The 22423-nt window shown below is 43.2% G+C and overlaps 2 protein-coding genes across 3 annotated transcripts in view; one reads left to right on the top strand and one right to left on the bottom strand.

The window, feature by feature from the left end:
• Positions 1 to 18767, bottom strand: part of LOC119464579 (protein LTO1 homolog) — a 31373-nt gene extending 12606 nt beyond the window's left edge. Inside the window, exons 1-7 of one of the 2 annotated variants that reach the window (XM_037725595.2) lie at positions 18663 to 18729; positions 18018 to 18218; positions 16020 to 16079; positions 9335 to 9400; positions 4477 to 4582; positions 2932 to 3002; positions 1442 to 1556 (exon numbers count right to left, since the gene is read on the bottom strand). In XM_037725595.2, coding sequence (XP_037581523.1) covers positions 1442 to 1556; positions 2932 to 3002; positions 4477 to 4582; positions 9335 to 9400; positions 16020 to 16079; positions 18018 to 18031 — 432 coding nt within the window. In that variant the 5' untranslated portion in view covers positions 18032 to 18218; positions 18663 to 18729. Of the gene's footprint in view, positions 1 to 1441; positions 1557 to 2931; positions 3003 to 4476; positions 4583 to 9334; positions 9401 to 16019; positions 16080 to 18017; positions 18219 to 18662 lie in introns of both variants that reach the window. The other variant, XM_037725597.2, reaches the window with a different exon arrangement.
• A 154-nt stretch (positions 18768 to 18921) lies between these two features.
• The window catches only part of LOC119464578 (exostosin-2-like), a 28939-nt gene continuing 25437 nt past the window's right edge, over positions 18922 to 22423 (top strand). Inside the window, exons 1-2 of the mRNA XM_037725594.2 lie at positions 18922 to 19035; positions 20594 to 20918. Coding sequence (XP_037581522.1) covers positions 20617 to 20918 — 302 coding nt within the window. The 5' untranslated portion in view covers positions 18922 to 19035; positions 20594 to 20616. The remainder of the gene's footprint in view (positions 19036 to 20593; positions 20919 to 22423) is intronic.

The following is a 22423-nucleotide window of genomic DNA, read 5'->3' as shown; positions in this document are numbered from 1 at the left end:
AAAAAAGTCTGCTTCACATACAAACGCTACTAAAGCAAGCAAGTCACAACTTTCTAGTGTCATTATCCAGTTTTAATATTCCCTGTACTGTGTTTATTTATACAGGCAGTCTCGCTGCACAGATGCCACTGATACGTTGCTACATTTAAGTCAACAGATTACTCTGACTCCCCTCAATCTAGAACGATGGAAACAAACAAGAAATTGGATGAAATAAATCTTCCCAAGAACAAGTCACAACAATTTGGCATCCCAATGCTGAAACCATCACTATTTGCGAAATACTAGGCCTCATAACGTCATAGTCCCAATAATAATGCAGATGCAATAATAATGCATCCCAGTCTTCTCGAGGGCTAGCTAGAATTGTGCTTGCCAAAATGGAGCTTTGCCAGCTTGCCAAACAGCAGCCTGTGCCACATGTCCTTTGCCTACAGTGCCTAAGCGTCGCGCTTGTCACGTCGGGAGTTTTCCTGAAATACAGAGGCTTCTCTCCCCCTTTAAGGTTGTTTCCCACTTCAGAAAACAATGCTGCCTTCTATATGAATGATGCCAAGCTTGTTGAGGCATTTTTGCTGCTAGATGCATCTGATGCACTTCCATAAAAGCGCTATCTTGACTGGTTGCATGGATATTTGGGTGCCCCCTAAGGTTTTGGCAAGACTACCGACTAGAAAGTCAATCCATAGCCAGCTCTGACCAGAAGTCATATTTAAAGCTTAAACTGCACCAGTTCAACATACAGCATCATGCACACTATGAGTATGTCAGCTCTGCATATAAGTACACCCTTGCCTCCCTGCAGCCCCCCCCCCCCCCCAACTTCAGACACTAATTTTTCAAGAAAGAAATGGTTCATTTGTGATATGGATACAGGATATCCTAGACAAGTCTGTATCTGTACTGTATAGTACATTTTGATTGCATTGTACCCACTTTTGTGAGGTCACAAAAAGTTGAACACCCAACTATCCTACAAACATTCCACGTTAGGTCACTAATTATGAACTAGAAATTTCATGCTTTCAGATTGTAGTACAACGGCACGTATTTTTAAAACCTAGCAGAGTGCACCTGGGTTGAACAGGAAAGAAATTCGACTTCCGTCCATTTAAATTAGGTTCTGTTTGATGAAAGTGTGGGGCCCTATTCATAGCTGTTCTAAATGTTGGAAGTGCTGCTGACAGTTGAGAGCCCAGCGTCTTTGTCATCTCGGTGTTTTCTGCACAAAGTGCACCTGAGACATGGAATGTTGGAAAGGAAATTCTGAGCAGCTTACTAGCTTACACTCTGCAGTTCCCACAGGGCAATAACCGCTGCAGTGATTTTAGCGATTCATTACTTCCACTCTAACCGCTTGCTGCCATCTTCAGCAACGTAGACAAAATTCAGGGAAAGGACATTACGCAGGACATTTAAAATTTATCAAGCAGTTTCTCACCTGCTTGAACTTTGCTCGGATCTTGTGAAGTTTTTCAAACATGTCTTCATCTGCAATGTTGACCTGGGGAAAGTTCTTCGTCATTTCGAGAAGTGCTTTCAGGGCCACCATTTTCCTGAAAGCGGCAGAAGCTCATCAAAAAAAGAAAAAAGACACTTTGCTAATGAACAAAAAATTGTGAACAACACATGAAGGACACTTGGGAGCTCATAAAGATGCAGACAAATTGAAATTTTAGTGTCCCGAACACTTCAGCTCACCAAAGTGTCAGTCGCCCAAACATGTCACAATATCTCAACAAAACATATGAGAAAGTCATGGAATGACCACCGTTTTAATCACTATTATCATTCTACTTAGGTGAGGAAAGAGTGCAACCAGACGTCAGGAAGGAGTGTAACCATAGAAGAAACCAGTGCACACAAGCGTGCAGTGGTTCCTTTTTTTGTGGTGGTTGTGGACCGTCTCAAGAACTTTTTCAACTGTTGATAACTGCACTTCGCATCATCTGCATATGAGGGGCAGCACTTTCTAGCGGCACACGCATTTGCGCGTTTCTCATGGCGCAGAACTGTAAAATGATGGTGTTTTACGGAAGCAACTTAGTGAGTTTAGTGAATCTGAATGTAATTTTAGTGTCAGGAAAAAAAATCATCCACTTTCGGAGGACCAGCTAACACCCTCAGATGAGAGACCTACAGAAGATGGTTCCTGTGGTGATCACCCAAAATGTGATGCTCGCTGGAGAATGTACAAGAGTGTCAGGAATAAAGATTAGCTTCCGAAATGCATCACTTACTATGATCTTATTCACGTGCGTGCTCCATCTGCACAGTGTCCAAAATTGCTTGTAAATTGCGTGTCTGTAAATATGTTCAGACAAGATTGCCCAAACATATATGATGCAGTTTTGTTTCTGTCCAGCGCCAAATAAATTTTAAAGGACTTTCTTGTCATTGAAAAGCGGCACATACCCCGCGACCCAAGTTGGCTTGAAAGAGCTTCACTGAAGAGCAGCAGTAACCCAAGCTTGTGCAATGGTTGGTTTCGAACATGGTTCGATCAGGAAATCAGTCCGATGCTCGGCCCATTAAGCCATGGACTACCCAGTGAACCAAGTTGGCAGGAAAATGATTAAAGATAAACATGGAAATATCCTGGAGTGTGAAGAATCCTAAGAATGCTTGTCACTTTAAACAATCATGTGTGCCATCCATTTTGTGGCTGTTCTAAAGATGCTGTACGGCTTATTTAGACTTGCTTTAAGCATAATCCGCTCAGTGAACAAAGTTGATTGATTGATTAGCTCTTAGTGCTCTCTTCGTTTGTAGAGAAAACTGGCAAATCACTGATCTGGCTCATACGGTCACTCTGATAGATCCTGGGCTGCCATTTCCAATCAGCAAGCACATATTCTCTATTATCCTAATAGCATCCACAACTCCAGTCTTTCATCTCTTTTGACGTGGTACAAGCGGAATCACACACACCTCTGCTTTGCGATCTCTTCACGTTCCAAGACTGTTATCCATGCATGTACGAAACCTTGATAAAATCCCAGCTGAAAGAAGGCACACGAACACAAAAGGTTAACAAAACAAGGTTGCAATTCTGTTTGTTGCTTATAAAATGTGGGCAAATACCGAAATTGTAGAAACTTGTGTGTCATCCGAGCCGTTTAAAAATGCCATTTGTCCCAGTGGCTGAAGTGCCTATGGCGTTCTACTGCCAAGCGCCAAGTTAAGGAATCGAATCCCTTCCGTATTATGATGGCTTTGGAACGGGGGAACACCCTTGCATAGATAGTTAACTGAAGGCTAAAGAACATCAGCAGGACAAAATTATGCCCGTTGTTACAGTGGTCCTCATAGCCATGTGAAGCCTTTCACTACACAAGCCCTCATAGCTGTGTGTGCAATCTGCATGATGTTAAGCACACTGAAGTATCATTAAAATGAATTTTTTTACGAGTGCTAAATGATTTCACGAATTACTAAAAGGCTCCTACAAATAAAGCAAGCTCAAGCCAGATACAGGAAAAGTGAAGGAAAGCTCACAGTGCTCAACAATAGCATTCAAGAAAGGGATTCTCTTTACACTTGGCTGAAGCTTTTCAAAGTCCACACATACCGTATTTATTCAACATAAGGCAAGGCTTTTTCCCAGAATCTTTAGCCTTGAAGTCACCCCCCGCTTTATACGCGAATTTTGCCTTTAGGTGTGGATTCACGGCAGCACAAATTATGGCGTATAGTGTGGCTTTACGGCAGCGCGCACCGCAATGCCATGAAACCACACTAAGAGGCGATATTCGCGCTGCCATGAAGCAACACCTCAAGGCAAAAATTCACATATATGCCGCCCTCCGCGTGTTGGGGCTCCCTTCCCCTCTATTTCATCATGGTCCGCATTTTGCGTTCTGGCTGTGTTAGTAATTCAGTACTTAGGGCAATCCCTACTGAGTCTTAATAACCCGTCGGCTACTCTATATTGCCTTAAATTAGTGAGCATACTTAAGTTTTCTTTCCTGGGTCCTCCTACTGGCCCCCTCGCCTTATAATCGAATAAATACGATACGTCGCCAATGGCAAATGTGAAAAATTTTATTCTGAGGCTTTATATGCCCAAACCACAATCTGATTATGAGGCACACCATCATGGGGGGACTCCGGATTAATTTCGGCCACCTGGGGTTCTTTAATGTGTACCTAAATCTAAGTACACGGATGCTTTTGCATTTTTCTTCTACTAAAAACCGGTCGCCGTGGCCAGGCTTGAACCCCTCGAGCTTGGTGTCGCAACGTCATAGCCGCTAAGTCACTACAGCGAGTCACTTTTGCTTGTCTGTTAGCTCAGTAGCACCGCTATACCCAACGTGTAAATATCGTCTAAAACTACATGCACCACACTATGAAAGCACATCTCCATTGTCCAGCTGGTTTTTGTTGCAAAGCTTCTACATTTCACACTATCTTGCCATTGCAGCCCATCTCAATGCAATGCGAGCCTCGATTGTAAAACAGACAGGCACGAACCTCAGTAGCAATTTGGGCTCCTCTCTGCAATCCGAGCTGGTAGCCATCTCTCCATCCGACTTCTTCTCCGAGGCTGAAACCGCGAGTAAAGCCCATCTGCCGATATCTGCGGTCAAAGGAAGCGTTGCCTCATGATGGCCCTGTCTCAGCCACACTATTTTCACAATTTGATGAAACTTACAAGCATACCAGCAGCATGTCACCCCGACTACAAATACCGCAGAAATCCCTTACCACAGAAATGCATGAAGAAATGACTGAGCTTCCGTATAGATGAACACGGAAACAGTGCAAACTTATGCTAAGTAGACAAATAAAAGGCATTCAAACAATGCAGCTACTGAAGAAAAAAAAAGGACATAATGCTGTGTGAGATGAATAATAAAGTAAAATATTAACAAAAATTAAAACTGAACTAAGTGAACTTTTATAATACGAGAAACAAATCTCAACTCTAAACCTAAGCATCTTTCAAAAAGAATACATAAGCAGTGTAAACTCTAGGAACATGTACCTAAACCTAGAAACTACTTTCGCAATAACTGTTTACAGTGAACACCAGTCTTTTCACTAGCAAATTTCATGAACTTTTAATCTGCCAAAACTGCCCAAATACAGAAAGATACTTGTAAATTTGTGACATCAAATTCGTAATGAAGCAGCTGTTCAGGTGTCGGCACAAAATTGAACAATATTTTGGTCATCACGTCTTTTCGTAGTGAACATCCTAGAGCAAAATTAATGAAAATAGAGCTTTGAATGAGTACTGACACGTCTAAGGCGATTATTGTTGACATTTATTGTTTCTTCAAAGCGCACCTATCCTCTCCTCAGTATATACATCAGATTATTAACAGAAAATTTTACTACTGATACTGTGTGAACTGAATGCCTAACCCGTAACAAAAAAGAGACTGTTGATTTGAGGCTGTTCTTGTCCTCCCGATTAGAACCGGTGCGTTGTTGTAAAACTGCACAATAGTATGACATACTTGAAATCATTAAAGTGGATATCATTTATCTCCTTGGCAACTTCAATTTTGTGTTGTTTGACTGGAATGATCTATCATCTTGTCTACCTCTTGTCTGTTGTAAAATGAATTCATTTCTTTAGTGTTACATTACAATTTATTGCCCAACCTGCCTGTGGCACTAATATTGTAGAATTTAGTTCTTACCAGCGCCCTTGAAACACTTAGTGAAGTAACTTATGTAAATGACTTCAGTGATCACAAGCTACTTCAATTTACTCTTAGTGTCCCCTTGCAGTCTACAAGTGTCACTAGCAAAACTATTCGTAACTGCAGCAAAGGTGACTATAACAAAATAAACATAGAACTTGACATATTTCTTTCTCCCACTCTGCTTTATTGAAACGTATGCTGTTCTGTATGTTGTATGCGTGATTCCAAAGAATGTATGCACTGTTCACTTCACTTTGCTGAGTGCCTGTAGCCTCTGCCTTACGGAGGTATGAGCCATGGCATCTTTTGCTTGCTTAAGGGGGTATGAGCCATTGATGATGATAGTTTTCGTCATGCTGTTCTGTATATGGTATGGATGATTCCAAAGAATGTACCGTGGAATCTCGATGATACGAATCTCACGGGGTCACGAAAAATATTCGTATTAGCCGAAATTCGTATCATCAAAACACAATTAAAACTAGCTAAATTAAAGACTCGGAGGTGAACTCACTCAGGCCCATGCACGTGAAAAGCATTTACAGTATAGATCACGTATAACTTAACTGTTTATAGTGCAGAACTGGCTACAACGCAGCCTTTTCCGACTCCCATTTACCATCCCATAGAACTCCATGTACTACAGTGCAGCCGTGTGAGATGAAATACCAGTTATAATGCGGCTTCCGCGGGAAAATCTCGCCGCCAAGGGCGGTAGCGAGCACGCTTCTCAATGAGGTGCGCCCACCAATGGGAGAGATCAATGAGGGCTATGAGGAGGAGGAGCATGAGACGTGGAGCACGAGTCCAAGGGCGCTGTTTGTGTGAGTGAAAGCACGCCTCCCCCGCGCGCCTTCACGGAGAGAGAACGCACAGCGGAGAGCAAACGTGACTTCCGTCGCGCAAAAGGCCGTGGGGGTATGGGAGGGAGAGAGGGAGGGGTGGTGACGCTGTACTGCGGCCCCAAATGCGTATCTTGCAACCGGGCGCAAGGGTAACTGGCGACGCAATCTCCCAGGCGAAAAGTGCAAAGCGGGAAGGCAGCCTGGGAGGGAGGGAAGGAGGGAGGGGGGCGGCTTCTACTCTGCCAACAAATGCGTTCTTGTACTTTGCGCCTGTGCCGGCTGTCGGTGTTGTCGCGTGCACCATATCTTGAAAGCGATCTTCACACGGCTCTGACCTTTGTATGCGCTGTGCTTACGCCGCTCAGTTTCTGTTGAAGCGATAGACCGCACGAACCATGGCTCGCTGCGGCGGCCGTCGCGCTTCCCCACGCCTGCGTGGGGAAAAGCACAAAAGCAAGAAAAGCGCCACCGCTTCAAACTCTTCGCTCCCAGTTGCGGCCTCCGCGCTGTCCGGTGCCGCGTCCGCGCCTCCGCACCAAAAGATAAAGGGAGAAAGCGTGTGACTGCGCGTTGTTCTCTTTCGCGGCCGTCGGTGGGGCGGCGTTTATTCGTATCAACCGACGCCGGTCGAAAATCGATTCGTAACAACCGTTCTCTAATATGTTGCAAAGTAATGGGGCTCAGCTGGGACCACAGAAAAATTCGTATCATCCAGAAATTCGTATTAGCCGTGATCGTATCATCAAGATTCCACTGTATGCACTGTTTGCAGCCATTGATGATGATAGTTTTCTGTTGACAAACGCGAAAAAATCCCGGGATCCTAGCCATATACAGACTTGCTGTAAAAAGCCTCATCATGACACATGGCTACGATGTACTCTCATGTCTTCGTAAGGGCCCTTGGAGACCCTAGGTTGAAGGTTGAGGATGAGAGTAGGTGGAAAGAGTTGTATAAGAGAAAGGAGGTAAGCTCTATTGCTTAATATGGCTGTTCCTCGTCGGGAAGCTCACCTATTGACCATGTACTGTCTCACCTCATTAAGAATCGTCTCTTATACGGCAACACATCAAACCAAAGCATTCCTTCCACTCCGCGGCAAAAGGTAGTGTAAAATCAAATAGCTTGCACACAAGCTCATGCACACCATTCGCAGGCCATGTAAAACAAAGGTTTAAACAAAGTGCTTTGGAACATTCTGGTGGGGCCCGAATGAGATTGGCCACCATGTTCAAACCCTAAATTACATAAATTAGAAGCGAGATTCACTCACATATCACAAAGCAAATGAATTTGGCGAAACTTGTATAATAGACAATAGACCCCTTTTCAAAAGTGCTAAGTTGGCTTTCTCACAAACCTGGATGACCAAGAATATGGCGAAAATGCCCATCACTAAAATGACAGATCTTAGTGTGAGAACACGGCTCATTGATTACTGCACGCCAAGCAACTTAGTGTACACCCCCAGCACGCTACACAAAGCAAATCATATTTGAAGAGATGACACACACTAGATTAACAATATCTTGAACCCCATGTTTAGGGCATGATGCACTGCAGAATACCTATTATACCATTTATGAAAAGGGTCTACTACGCTGCTTTACCACATGGGCCCCTCTCAAAGGGGCCCATGTGGCCCCTCACTCAATGGACAACCACAGTTGCAGAGACTCATTCTTTAAAGAGACATGCTGTCAATTAAGGAAATCATGTTCACTCCCAAACCTTTCCCAAGATGGCTGATCTATTTACAGCTAAGTGCCAGTGAAAAAGTGCTTACCCACTTGTCCCCTGCTTCTTTGGATATAGAATGCCTCGAATATTTTGCTATCCAACTGCCTAAAGAGCCATCCCAAAACAAGCATGCATTCACACCTGTGGCAGTAATCAGCCAAATGGCCGCTTGAACTGCTGCCCTGTGCTTTCTAATTGATCCTTAGAAAGGGGCCCCCCTTAGGCACCTACAATTCTGTGCACAGGAGCTCAGAGCCACGTGCTACCTCTCTGCGATGGTAGCTGCGCATTGGGTGATGTTCTCAGCGTACAAACACTGCGCAGTGAGACGGGCAAAACGGCAGTTGAAGTTAGCGCTCTGTTTTGTTTGTTTCTTCTCGTCCGTTGCCGTTTACTGCGCTCAAGTGTGTCTTAGCATCAATGCATCGATTAGCCCAGTTTATCAACTATCCTCCTCTGGAGTTCTTCAGGCACCTCCGCATCTTCCCCCTCCCAGTGCGGTGTCGGCTAGGAAAGTTACATGACATGCGCCTCCCCGCTAAAGACCTGCAATGACCTGTACAATGCTAACGTATCAAATGTGTCTGTTGCAGTGAACGGAACTGAAGCGGTGCTGCCTGTCATGATAAGGGAGTTAAACGGGGTGCACGCCATGTCTCGTCATTACAGCGAGAGACTTGAGACTGCTTCCTTGCTTTTAAAAAAAAAAAACACCGCACATCTCTTGTGTCTGGCACTTCAGTCCACAGACAATGCACACTTCCACACTTTATTCTGAACAAAACAGGCAAGCGCTGCACCCAAGCCCAGTACTGTATCAACAAGATACAGTGCAAACTTCCATTGCTACGTAAAATTAGAGCACGAATGAGCTGGCAGTTTAGCCCAAGGATCCGCAGCACCTGTCTTCTGCGCTCACACAACAGTTGGTAACTTCGCTTCTAAAGCTAAATTTGACACTTATTTTCCCCGTGTGCTTTACAAGTGAGCGTGCAGTAAAGTGAGAAATGCTAGATGAGAAAGAACAAGGAGGAGTGGAATGGCAGCTGGGAGATGACGCGCAAGATGGCTGGACTTTCCCGGCATACCTCTGTTCGCCAGGTGCCGGCCCTTCTTCGGAGTTGCTATGTCTGGGTTTGGGGTAAACCCTAGGCCTAACGCATCGGCGGTGAAGTTAGTGGCATGAAATAGGAGAGAAAGGAGGGGGCGAGGAGGTGCAAGAGGGTTGGGAGGTCGAGTGAAGGTCATAGAGAGGGTGGACAGAGGAGGAGGAATGAAAGAGAAAGACAGTGCGTGGATGAGACTACAGAGCTAAAGTGCTCGTGAGAGTACAAAGCAATGGAAATGAAATGACAAGCAGTGCGGGCTGGTGGCTGTGTGCTCTTTAACAAAATCAGCCATATGAAGCAAGAATAGAAGTGGAAAAAAATGTTGCGAAAAGGTGGCATTCCAATTAGATTATCGAAAATCTGCTCTATTTAGATTTCTAAATGCTAAAGAAAGAATGAATGTACCGAGAAAGTTGCGGCATAGCTAGGCTTTGGTTTCAGGTTAAAGCAGTAACAGACTGCAGTCTAAGCAAAATTTAAAAGGTTATAAGGATCACAGATAAACAAAACTGAGGTTTCAGTTAAGCATGTTTACTTTCAGTGCAAATAAGCACTCCAAAATGAGATTATGAGGGTCACAGATAAAGAAAACGAAGTTTTCAATTTAAGTATTCCTACATTCAGTCCAAAGGAAATGAAATTTATCAGTAAGACTAGAAAAAGTGTGGTCAAAATCGGAGTTTCATAAAAGCCAAACAGACATACTTGACAAACCACCCAAAAAAAAAGAAAAAGGAAGGAAAAAAAAGAAAAACAATCTAGTTAAAAAATTACTAGAGTTAAAGATGAACGCAATTATCGAGTTATGTGACTGCATTCAATGCCGTACAAATCCAAATGTTTTCTTGAAGTTGCAAAATGGGTTGACCAAAAACGAAGCTAGAAAGGCGTGAGCAGAAGAAAACATCTGACAAAGGCGAAAAAAAAAAATGGTGGCAGAGTACCACGTTTTCAAAACACTGCAATATCAAAAAGTGGTGGCACTGGACATCAAGAGCACGGAGAAACATCAAAAAAAAAAAGGTCCACTTTCTTTACGAGCGTTGTACCAGAAGTAGAGCAAGCCAACACAACCTTTCTTTTTAATAGATACAGAACATTTGAAATACACACATCTCCAGCTTATCAGTTTTTACAGTGCTGCAAAAACTACGGATCACCAGCTGATCAGGAAAAAAACCAGCGGTGATTGTCGACAGGGTGTGGCTAATCTGCTTGAGCATGACACCAGCTTAATCGGATTAGGAACAGCCAATCAGTAAGCCCTCCTCCGTTCTCCATGACATGCAATGAATTGTCATTCCCGATTGCCGATGTCACTTGTAGTCTTCATGTCGACATACAAAGTCAACGAAACGGAGTTTTTTGGAGTGCATAGAGTAACTGTTGCGATATGCAAAAGTAGAACTGCACATATTCCAAGAAGGGAACACACTAGCACCGCCTTTGAGCATGACTCTTAACTCTCCTTCGAAGAGTTTTTTTTTACTGCTCAGCTTAGCTACCCATTTCTTCACAATTAGATTAAGCTAGTCTGTGTCACTCAATAGGGGATAATCGAAGCTTGCCATTCAGTGAACTGAACAGATTAACAGGCAGTGGCCGTAGTCATATGGCCAAGAATGGAGAATTGCCGAGCAGGACTCACAACCAAATAGTCGTAGTTAATGAAATGGCATTGCCTCCGTAGCACATAGAAGCTTGCCGTTGAATTCAAATAGACTGCACCGCTTTCCTCGCAAAAAAAAAAAAAAAAAAGCTGCCTGAGAGAATGTTGCTTGGGCCCCGACATAATCGTGTTTTAAATATTCTACTCAAATTACTGTACCGTTAACATGTTTCGGAGCAACTTGGCGTTGTGCAAGTACTCTGAAAGGTAAGCATTTAATACTATTCTAAATACTTCTCTAGGTATTTCTAAATACTTCTCTAGGTATTTCTAAATACTTCTCTAGCATGCATTGCATGCTTTCACAAGAGGCATATAAGATACTTTCAAACTGTAGAATTATGCTCAATGCTAGATACCTATGTTGAGAAACGACCCGGTAAAGGTCTCTGGAATGCAATATGTGCCTTTTGTCTTGAACCTTACAAAAAATTGTGTTTTGAGAGTACCCTCCAAGTAAGAGACCATATTTAGTAAGTACTCTATTAAAATCTCTTGTAAGTTTGGCACTTAGTACACAACCCAGTTTCTTCTGCACATTATTCGGTGACGAACCGTAAACACATTCTTTGGGGCCATTTTGTACAAGTCTACTTCCACCCAGTCTCCTCGATTACCACGACATAAATAAATATTCCAACTGTGTGAAAAGATGTTTTTTCAACGTCCTGAGACAATTTTTTCTTAAACTGAGCAAGAACCTCCAGGGAATGATCATTAAAGGGCACTAAGGGTAGATATTAAATTGAGCTAGATTGATAAATTATTCGTGTAAAAGACTATTATCGTTATAACTATCATCAACACATACCAACAATGACACGGCCGCTGGATAGAAAAAAAAAAAGGTGCAGCCTGCCGCGTGCATCGAAAACGGCGTGATCCACCGTGGCGCCACCAGTCAAAGATTGTTGTCTAGAAACGGCGTACAAAAAGTGTGAGGAACACGCTAGGAACGGCGTTGCACGCGGAAGCCTACGTGTCCGATCCCCCGAAACTAGTGCCGTTTGGGCCAGTCAAGCGGCCGCGAATGCAACCAGAGCACGGGCACTCGCTCCTATTGCAGCCCGCCTGACGTGGCAGGCCGGACCTTCTTTTTTTATCCAGTGGCCGTGACAATGATTACCATCGCCAAAATGGATGGGTTGAAGTAATCCCCCTGCCACCTCCCTCTATGCTGATCTTTGAATCGGCCAGCGCTGACGTCACATGAGAGGTACCGTAGTCCACAACAGTTGGCGCCACTCCAATCTTCTATTTTCGTCATTTCCTCACTTACAAAAGCTTTTTTGCCTTGATACGAATGATGAATTCATTATTACAGAAGCCTAATCTTTCTGTTTATCATTTCTGTTAGTGCCCCTTTAATGCGATAGCTTCCTGGCACACCTGCCGAGATATGCTGCCTCACACTTATTGGTTCAGCCTATTGATTAATGCTGTGAGGCGTGCGAGAGCTGCGACATTGCAGTAACTCGAGGATTGGCCCACATCACAAACTACATTAAAACCTTTGCTAGGACACATACCGTGCGCTCGTGTCAGGACTGGCCAACTAAGTCAACACCTTTCATTACAGGGTCTCCAAAGTTGGCCCACCTTACTCGGCCGGTCAGTTATCCACGCAAAGCGGCGGAGAAGAGTCAAAGAGAGCGTCAGTTAAAAAAAAAATTATGGCCTTTTTCGCCCTACCTTTGGTACAACTCTCGTACAAAGCTTGAAACGATTCCACCAAAAAGCAAAAAAAAAAGAAAATGGTGTGAAGCTTATCGAGGGCACTATGACAAGCCAAAAAATGCCCACCGACAGCCAAAAATTCGGAAAAAAAAGTTCGGAACACCCGCAAGGTGCAGTAAGAGGGTCACAAATAAGAAAATCCCCAAAGTGGGACGGTGGTGATATTTTTCAGAACAAATATTAAAAGAGAAAGCATGACAAAGGAGAATCATGCGTACAGGGCAAGAGGAGATAATACGAGAATGAGGAGCTGATGATGATGTTCGGCATAGACCATCATAATGTACAAGTTTGTATGCACTATCAATAGTTTCAATGGACACTGAAGAGAAATACTAAATTAAGGCACATTCCACTAGCCAACCTGAGGGAAGTTTTCTTTTTTCTTTCTTTGTTGAAAAAAAGATTCAGTCAAATGAAACCAAGTTCGCATTTTCTGTGTGCTGTTTCGAATCAACTCCCTCTGCAACTTTTGCTTTGCTAGTGAGGCATGAATTCCATGTTGCATTCTGCTAGCTGCAGGTGACAACTTCTGCTTTGGCTACGTTTTCCTCCAGTAAATACATATAATTGCAATATCCGAGCATGATATAACCCTGCAAAGCCCAAACACCATTCCACATCAAAGACAATTAAAACAGCGTGTTTACATTTATTTCTGGCCATGGAGATATGTTTATTGGTACAAGGAAAACAATGAAATATTATTGAGTAAACATTAATTTGTACGGTAATTACTTAGTTTGTAATTTATTTGCTGTACTATCACGACTGTAAACGTGCTCCAGCACATAAAATACCCTAGTACAGGCTCTAGTTTAGGTCATTAGCACATAAATTTGAATTTTTAGGCATCAAATTCAGCGTATCAAAAATGATACGTTGGGCTTTGTGGGGATAAGTTCACTCAAGGAGTCTGGTAGCTCTGAAGCGACAAGTGGATTGTAACCTCGCATGTTACAGCAGCTGTGTACGAAGATTTTATTACATCGGAGACGTAGCAGATTCGAACCAATTCAGAACGAAACAAGCGAAGGGACGTATTCGCAAAGACATAATCGCAGGATTACCCCATTAGCATAGCTTCCACAGTGCACTACTTGCGCTCGTGATTAAAACGTAGTGCGTGACATATTGAATTTAGAGACACAATGGGTGATTTGACATAACACTAGGTAAAAAAAATTTAATTCCAGGGTTTTGCATGCCAAAAATACGGTTTGATTATGAGGCACGCCGTAGTGGGTGACTCTAGGTTAATTTCGGCTCCTGGAGTTCTTTACTGTGCATCTAATTCGAATTGCATGAGCGTTTTTGCATTCCACCCCCATCAAAATGCGGCTGCCGTGGACGGGTTCAAACCCTCATCCTTGAGCTCAGCTGGGCAATGCTATAGCCACTTGATTACTGCAGTGGGTCGTAACACTAGCTCTGTATCAGTTGTACATACTGAGAATTTATTCTACAGAAGGTGTTGCTGGTCCAAAACCAGTTCACCGCAAAACGCACAGTAATAGATCTTCATGGATGCACTATGTGCATCCTCCGTTCCATCGCCTGCCAAACATGAAAGAGAGTACTCGTATAAGGAGGACATATAGTTATACGACCCCCGTCTAAACAATCCCGTCCAACAAACTTCATGAAGATTTGACAGGTTCCAACAGTGTGTGTGGCCATCTTTCAGGCACTTTGCACATCGGTCAGGACGTTGCGTCGGGCCACATCTCTCTCTCTGCCATTTAAGCGTCCGTGAAGGAAACACTCCAGAGTCACAAGCACTGACAAATGTTGGAAGGGGAACGTGCCTCTTTGTTTGTTTTCTGACATTTGCGTTTTGTTACAGCATGACTGTATATGCAGCATACCGTGATATATCTGCGATTTCGCAGTGACGTTTACGATGCCACTGCTAGGGTGCGATATTATAAAAAAAGAAGTTTGATTGACATGATATCAGCCGATAATTAAAAATATTGATAAGAATGACACACCAGTACACTCATTTAGTGATTCTCCTTAGTGTCCCTTTAAACAATGCTGAGAGTAAATCTGCTACGCCATTTGCAACATTCACATTTTAATCTGCTAATTAAGATTCATACATTCGAATATGAATCTAGACAAACTGACTTGATATTGTATCAGGAAAAAAAAAAAGCAACTAAGAAAGGAAAAAGATAGCCATCAACTGGGACAGACATGCCAAGGAAGATGAATGATGCTTCCTAAGAATAAAAAACAACTGTGCAAAGTGCAAGCAAAGAGGGTGTTGCCAACACCATGTCGCCATGCATTCTAATTAAAGGAGTACTGAAGCAACACATCTTGGCTTGCCATTTTCTTTCCATCAAATGAAGGTGAAGAGCCTCTAAACCATAGAAAAGAATACTGGCAAGTGTCCAAGAGTCCCTAAATAATTTAATATAATTCCAGTTTCTATGAACTGGTTTCTCTTTCGGTATTGAGGTGGTCGATAAGTCACAGTTGGCTAGATTCATTCCCGCAATCTCTGCAGCAACCACGTGTGAGCACAGCCAAAAGAAGGGAACGCAGCACTCGTTTAATTTTTTTACGAGCGACCTCACTATAATTTAGCATTATTAGTACACTAAAATTAGGGTCAAAATTAAACTCTGGGGTTTTACATGCCAAAATAATGATCTGATTATGAGGCACACCGTAGTGGGGGGACTCTGGATTAATTTTGTCCACCTGGGGTTCTTAAACGTGCACCCAGTGCACGGTACACGAGCGTTCTTATATTCCGCCCCCATCTGAATGGAGATGGCCTGCTGCCTGGATCATCGAACCCGTGGCCTCGAGCTCGGCGACGGTGTCGAGCTCGAGCCATAGCCAATGCCATATCCACTGGGCTACCATGGAAGGCGACCTTATCGCCTCACAACGTCTGCAAATTTTCCCCTATGTCCTGACGTCACGATAACGCCCACAATTCGAAGTCAGGCATTTCGAGACAAATCATACTATCAAATTAGGATCGCTTATATGCATTTCCTTACACTCATAGTCAACTTAGTGCCACCCTTTTGAGAGCGAGAAGCATTTTAAGACTTTGAAAACATGTGTCAGTAATCCTTAAAAAAAAAAGCAACATCTAGTGGTGCATCAAACGGGCAAGCATGCGTTGCGAATGAACAAGGTGCAGCAAACGGCTCTGACCCAAGTCTATGGCACGATGGGAAGGGAGAGGGGGAAAAGAGAGTTAGGTAGCAGATGCAGACGCAAGGTGGTTACCTGGCATCAATGGGGGGCCCTTCTTCCGAATAGCTCTGTTTCGGTTTAGGGTGTCGACCCCTGGGCCAACCGAAGGCAACGGGCGAAAAGTGTCAGAAACACAGGACAGTGGCCAAAAGAGGGCGAGCTTTAGTCATTTTCTGGATTTTTTAACATTCATATGCCTCCGGTTCAGGCCACTGTCCACGGAGAGCATGCCCGGCAAGCTCCTCCGTGGAACAGCATCGGAGAGTTGCCGACCATGCATACGGCACTTTGAAAAACCTGACATCAAGATTGCAAATCGGTTCTGCGGAGGCCCGCAGGGTCACTACAAAATGATAAAAGGGAGAATCTGTCATCCACTTTCCGCAATTTCGGCACTTCGAGTTGTCAACTGATTCGGCCTCACTCTGCTATCTGCTGGCCTCTTGGATAAGTTCAAGATGGTAGAGCGACTGCCCCAGTAGGGCGTTGGTTCCGGATTCGATTCCCGCACCAGACAAATTCTTTCGCAGCTGCGAGGCTTTCTTCCCATACGGAGATATTCATACGGGTAAGATATCCGTACAGGTACAGGAAATATCTGTACAGATACAGAAATTTATACCGAGATATTCGTATGGGTTTCCTTTATATTTTCGGCTACTGTTGTGTCGATGACAGATCTTTCCTTTAATGAAACTTGATACAGTAGAACTCCACAAAAGTAACATTAGATACAGTGAAAGGCTCCACTTTAGTAAACAAAAGCTGAGAGATCTGAAGACTACTAGGCTCTTTAGAACACTGGTGATAGTGTTTGGGACAGTAATGGAAATGGCTGTACTTAGAGCAGCATGTTTGTGGGGTGGTGATAAAACTGATATTTCCGTAGTTATTTATTAGAGAATATGCACCATTTATAAAGCTCTTTTTTTTTTTCAGGAGTGAGTTTGGGAGCACAGTTTATAAGGAAATGTAGGTTACGAACATAAAACAATAAATGCAAACCACTGCTCTCACAGCAATGCTGTAAGCTCAAGCTGAGAGGAAAATTAAAGCGCTGATGCTCTCCAGAAAATGTACCTGATTGCGTGACTTAAGAATTAAACAACTAAGATATGCAGAAATTAAAGAAATTTTTCTACATCCATTCACTTTCATTATTTCTAGCCCTACTAGAGCAAAAAACAGCTAATGCAAGCTTTGCACCACATATCAGGAATCAGGCACGTATCTTCAAGCGACTAGTTTGAGATATAATCTGCAATGCAAGAGCAGTTTCACCATGTCTTATTCCAGCAAAAAAGCAAATGAAACGAGCTGCTACTGCACATTACTCTTGCAAGATTTGGGCAGAAATACAAACGGCAAATGTCATAATGCTTGTGGTGAAATATCAATAGAAATGAATGGTGCAAGAATTTGGAACATGATACCCCTAAAGCCATTCCTTCTGCCTGTGCAAGCTCTACAAGTTCATACATTATATTGCATGTTGAAGGTATGCTTTCAATTTGTTCATTCTATATTAAATTTATGCTGTTTTTCGCCGCTAACCTGCATACTTTTTGCTCTATATTGTGTTTAACAGGCCACAGAGAGTATCAGTTCAAATATTTATGTACATAGTTTTGTCGGGTTGTAGAAAATAAAGTTCTATTGATTGATTGGCTGAATTCTGCCCATAGGTCAGAATTTGCTGAAAGCAACAAGGTTAAGTTTAGTTAGAAAACAATTACAGAGGCCCCGGAACTGCTAGGTTACATTTATCAGCAACTGCCCATTTCGAGTCTGATAACTATTTGCAGTGACTAACGAGTGTGATACCAGTATGACTGAAGAATAAGAAAAAATTAATAAAAAAAGAACAAAGGAAACGGGAAAGAGAAGTTCGATGTTCCGAACGCATTATAAAACTTTTTTGAATCCTCATCATGCAATGCAAGAAAACGTGAATAATAATAATAAACATTTAAAAAAGAAAACGAAAACTTAACTGTACTGTCTGTGTCACTTCACGCCAAAAGCACCCACCTCTGAAATTCCATCTCTGCCGGCCGTAGCAGGGGGAAGTCTAGGAGGCAAGGCTTTTCAAGCCAGAATAGCCCGAAGGAAGCAGTAGTGAGTTTCGGATGTGGCTGTTCTAAACGCTCTACCGCCCAACGCACACGGGTCAACACTCAAATCACTCAGTTCACATCACACGCAGCAAGGCGCTAGGAGTGGAAGGAACGCCTGGTGACGAGAACAATGCAACACAACAAATATAACGGTGAATCGAAAGGATGAGCCTCGCAGTTCATCGCAAGATTAAGGCTCGCCTAGCATCTCTGTGTGTTGACACAATCGATTCCAGAAAGAAACCAGAAATCTTTCAAACACTCCGGTCGCTATCGTAGGCTCAGAAACGTTTGGCACAGAACAAACCTCGGGTTCTCGTGAGTAAAGGTCACAGCTACATAAATATTTAGAAGCGATATTTTTTTTTCTTTTTTTTTACTCTTACGCAAGGCAAAGGTTGCTGTCTGTGGGGTAAAGGAGCGTTAGTTTGAGGAGCTTTCTGATCGTTTAGACGCACACGAAACGCTAGGAACTGCTCAAAAACAAACGGGGCGCCTTAGGAAGTACTAATGCTAAAATCGAAAGAAATTGCAGAAATGCAAAAATTAAAGGACGCACTTTTCTTCGGCCAGCACTATGTCATCCAGCGCATCGTTGAAATCCATCGCCATATTTTCAGTTTCGGGAGAGCGGTGTAATTCGGCCGTGCCTGCAATAAAACAGCAGTTGCGAATGTTGACATTTTCGAGAGCTTCCTAAATTCAAATGCGCGTCAAAATGATAAACAAGTAAATTTTATTTCTGCTTATTTACTGCATTTAAGCGAACTCTAGGTGACTACAATAAGGTATAAATTGATTGCGAAACTGGCGTATACTCTGAGCGTCTGCATCAGTACGTCAGCCATTTGAAGCAGCAGCATCGCGGTACAGTGATCGCGGTCTCATGTAAGTTTGTGGCTGCTAAGATCGCCAGCGTTTACTCGATGACGGTAAGTTTATGCAGATTTTACAAGGCACGCCTAGATGAGAGGTGCGTGAAAGAATGATCTTTCAGCGAGGAGCATCGCGCGAGTGTTTTCTCTAAGCAAAACCTGAGCGGTCTTTGGGCACGCCTGTCACCACTGGGTGTATGTACAAAACCGAAACTGCAGACCGCGTTGGACTCTTTGCTGCCTGAGAGACATTAGGTTGAACAAATACGTTGCGGAATTATTAAATGCATTTCGCAGAGTGCGGAGTATGTACCGGTAACACGTGCGATCGCTAGTGCCCAGCGGAGTTACGTGATGCAGATCGTGCCACGAGATGTCAAGTTTGATGGATCCCTTCTTGGGTCGCGTTACATACGAATCCCTGCCGAGACCGGCGGCCAAGTTCGTCAGCGCAGTAGGTCATTTACTTCCGTACAGCCGTTGAAGTACTGCTTGCAGGCTGCGATAGAAGCCGTGGTTCGTAGGAGAGCTGGTAATTAATATGTAAACTTGTGCTTCTGTCCCTTATATAACGTGCCTTCGCAAGTGTGAATGCTGCACTGCTAGCAGAGCGTTTTTTTTTTTTTTTTTTTTTTTTTTTGCGCACACGTTTAAACACACGGGCACTTTCGAGCATGCAGATCGAGCGCTACTACGCGCTCATTTCCAAGCGCGTTTGATCGCGATTCTGATAGACTCAATCACGTTTCGTCGATTACAGTCGAAATTTTGGAGCGTGATCGAAGGCTGCATTCGGCGCGTACCCTAGCTTTAGATAGTTGTAGATGAGCCGGCAGACACGAAACAAAAGCTTATAGTTTTCCTGTGGAAATAATTAATGTTAAGTCGTAATATTTAGCAGTATGATTCTCCAATGTCGCGTGTGAACTTTTGAAAGTCCGTGCTTGTGATCGCCAGGTCACGAATCTGACGTTTCTATTCGGTCTTCTTCGTACAAGCAAGAAATTTGGCCTTTGTTGATAAATGTCTCCATGTACATAACTTTTACCCAGTAAGAAGCACTTTTGTCAACTACAGCTTGCTTTTTTTGGAAACGGTATGGGACAGATCAACCAGGACCATCTTGAGGATTTGTACAGGACCGTGTAGGCAGCCACTTGTTTCAAACGGGCTTCAGAATTTTGATTAGGATCAAAAATGTTTGTGTGATACAGGTATAACATAGACACGTGTACATCGTTTGTTATTCCGGGGACCATCTTTCACTGGTTAACAAATGTACGAAGGAATCACCAGGTGCAAAATGCACCTTCCTCTGTCAGAACATTCTCGAATGTTGTCGCTGATTCTGTAGCAAAAGAGCCCTTGTGTAACCTTTTTCGTTTTCATCTCCTACGGTTTTTATCTCGAGGGTTAAGCAGGTTCGTCTTGGTACAAACACAACATGCGTGTTACCACAGTTGCCCTACTACTAGTAGAGGCGTGCTTTGCGGCATTGGTGGTATAGCGGTACTCGTTGCGAGATGATTTCATCGGCTGTGATGATAAGAAAACACAATAGCCAGCTGCTTTCACTGCCCCAATGCATGTTTTTTCACCCTCCGCTCACTTACAGGGTCTTACGACTGGCACGAAGCCATGACTAAAAACTCAAGCCCACCTCGGAATGCCTGCACCGTGGGTTCAGCAGCCTGTTATGTCCTGACGGCCACCGTGCTCGTCGGGTGCGCCTTGCTGCTGCTCTCGCCTTTCGAGAGGCGGAAACTGGAGACCGAATTCATTCCGCGGTTTCTAGAATCATCTCCTCGTGTCGTCGTACCGTCAAGCAGCCCGTTGGCGGAGCCGAGGATTGAATCTTGTTCGTACTACACGTGCTTCGACGTCTACAGATGTGGCTACAGGCATGATCAGGCCACGGTGTACGTCTACCCGATATTCAAGTAAGTAGGCAACAAGATGGCCATGAACTTGTGTTTGATCCTTGGCCGCCGAGGCCATATTCCGGGGGAGGCAGAATGCAAAAAAAAAAAACGCATTCTTGCGCTTAGATTTAGGCACGAGTTAAAGAACCTCAGGTGCTCAAAATCAATCTAGAGCCCTTCACTATGTCATGGCTTTATATAAGCCAGCTATGTAGTTTTGGGATGCTAAACCCTGAAATTTAGTTTTAGCCAACAAGATGCTGCAAGGTTAAAAGGACATCAAAGGGAACCATTGACGGAAGCTTTAGCTCGGGGCCAACTTCGATGCTGCCTATTCAAATACATGCGAAACGCAGAAATGCTTTTATGAGACAACCACTAGACCGGTTTAAGGGAAATTTGTTGCACTTGAGAATGAAAGTTAACTTCTGGTGACTGTAGGAAACATATTTTTGATGTAGGGCCTGGAATTATTTACATTTATAAATAGATCAGTTTAAAAAGAAATAGAAGCTCGAAGTTTAAAAATTGCACTTCTCTCTCAGAAACAGATATTGTTCTATAAATTGCATCTGTTAGAGCATCTAAAGTGGGAAAATTTGATATAGAACTTAAATCTTGCATGAATTTGTTGCAGTGTTTACAAGGGTTTTACAAAGTCCTGCTCACAAGTTAGTGATATATATTTCAAGGCGGTGTATGATACAGCGATTTTGTCCACTTTAGATGTATTATTAGGTGCAGTTTACAAAATTGTGATAACATATTTTTTTGTTGCTGAGTTATGGTGTTGTAAACTTACGATAGTTTCGGTTTTCAAAGTCTTGTAATGTCCAAGAATCTTTACCAAAATATTTACGGCCCGAATCAAAATTCCACTTCCTGCAGCCACCAGATTCTTACTTTTTCTTTTAAATGCAATAAGTCTCGTCAAATTCGGTGCAGCCATTGCCGAGAAAGATGGCATTCTCCATTACCACTTATTTAGATAGAAGCCCCGGAGCTAAACCCTCCTCTTAAGTTGAGCTGTATTACTAAATGACACTTTCAAAATAGAAATTAGCCCACTTTTATTTTGCACCAAAGTTTGGTAAGCTAAGATAGTTGCGAAAGACCGATGATGACACAGTCAGAGTTCCCACACCAACTCACCGTGACATCAAGGATTTTGGCATTCTCTCATCGGGCCTAGTCAACTTCTTTTCGGGGAAACACCACACTGCATTCTAAAGGAGCCAAAAAGCTCCACATGGGAAGTTTTGGCAACTATTTCGGTGCGAGAATGGTGGGAATACGAGAATACACTTTGATGTCGACGACGTCATAACGACTAACAGGCACTGAGTTTTTGGCACGCATTTAGAAGAAAAGAAAAAAAAAAAACTGAAGTTTCACCTTCATTTTCTCCGGTAGTCAATATTTTGACGCCAAGTTGATGACAATAAGTTTTGGGAAAAATAATTTGTCAGTGTAAACTGATTGAGTGTTGCTCTCAGCTGGTAGAATCGTCCGCAGCCATCTTT

This window comes from Dermacentor silvarum, chromosome 9 (assembly GCF_013339745.2).
Source record: "Dermacentor silvarum isolate Dsil-2018 chromosome 9, BIME_Dsil_1.4, whole genome shotgun sequence".
In the NCBI taxonomy this organism is placed as follows: domain Eukaryota; kingdom Metazoa; phylum Arthropoda; class Arachnida; order Ixodida; family Ixodidae; genus Dermacentor; species Dermacentor silvarum.
Note: the sequence above shows the minus strand (reverse complement) of the source record. Positions and strands in the feature narration are given on the sequence as shown.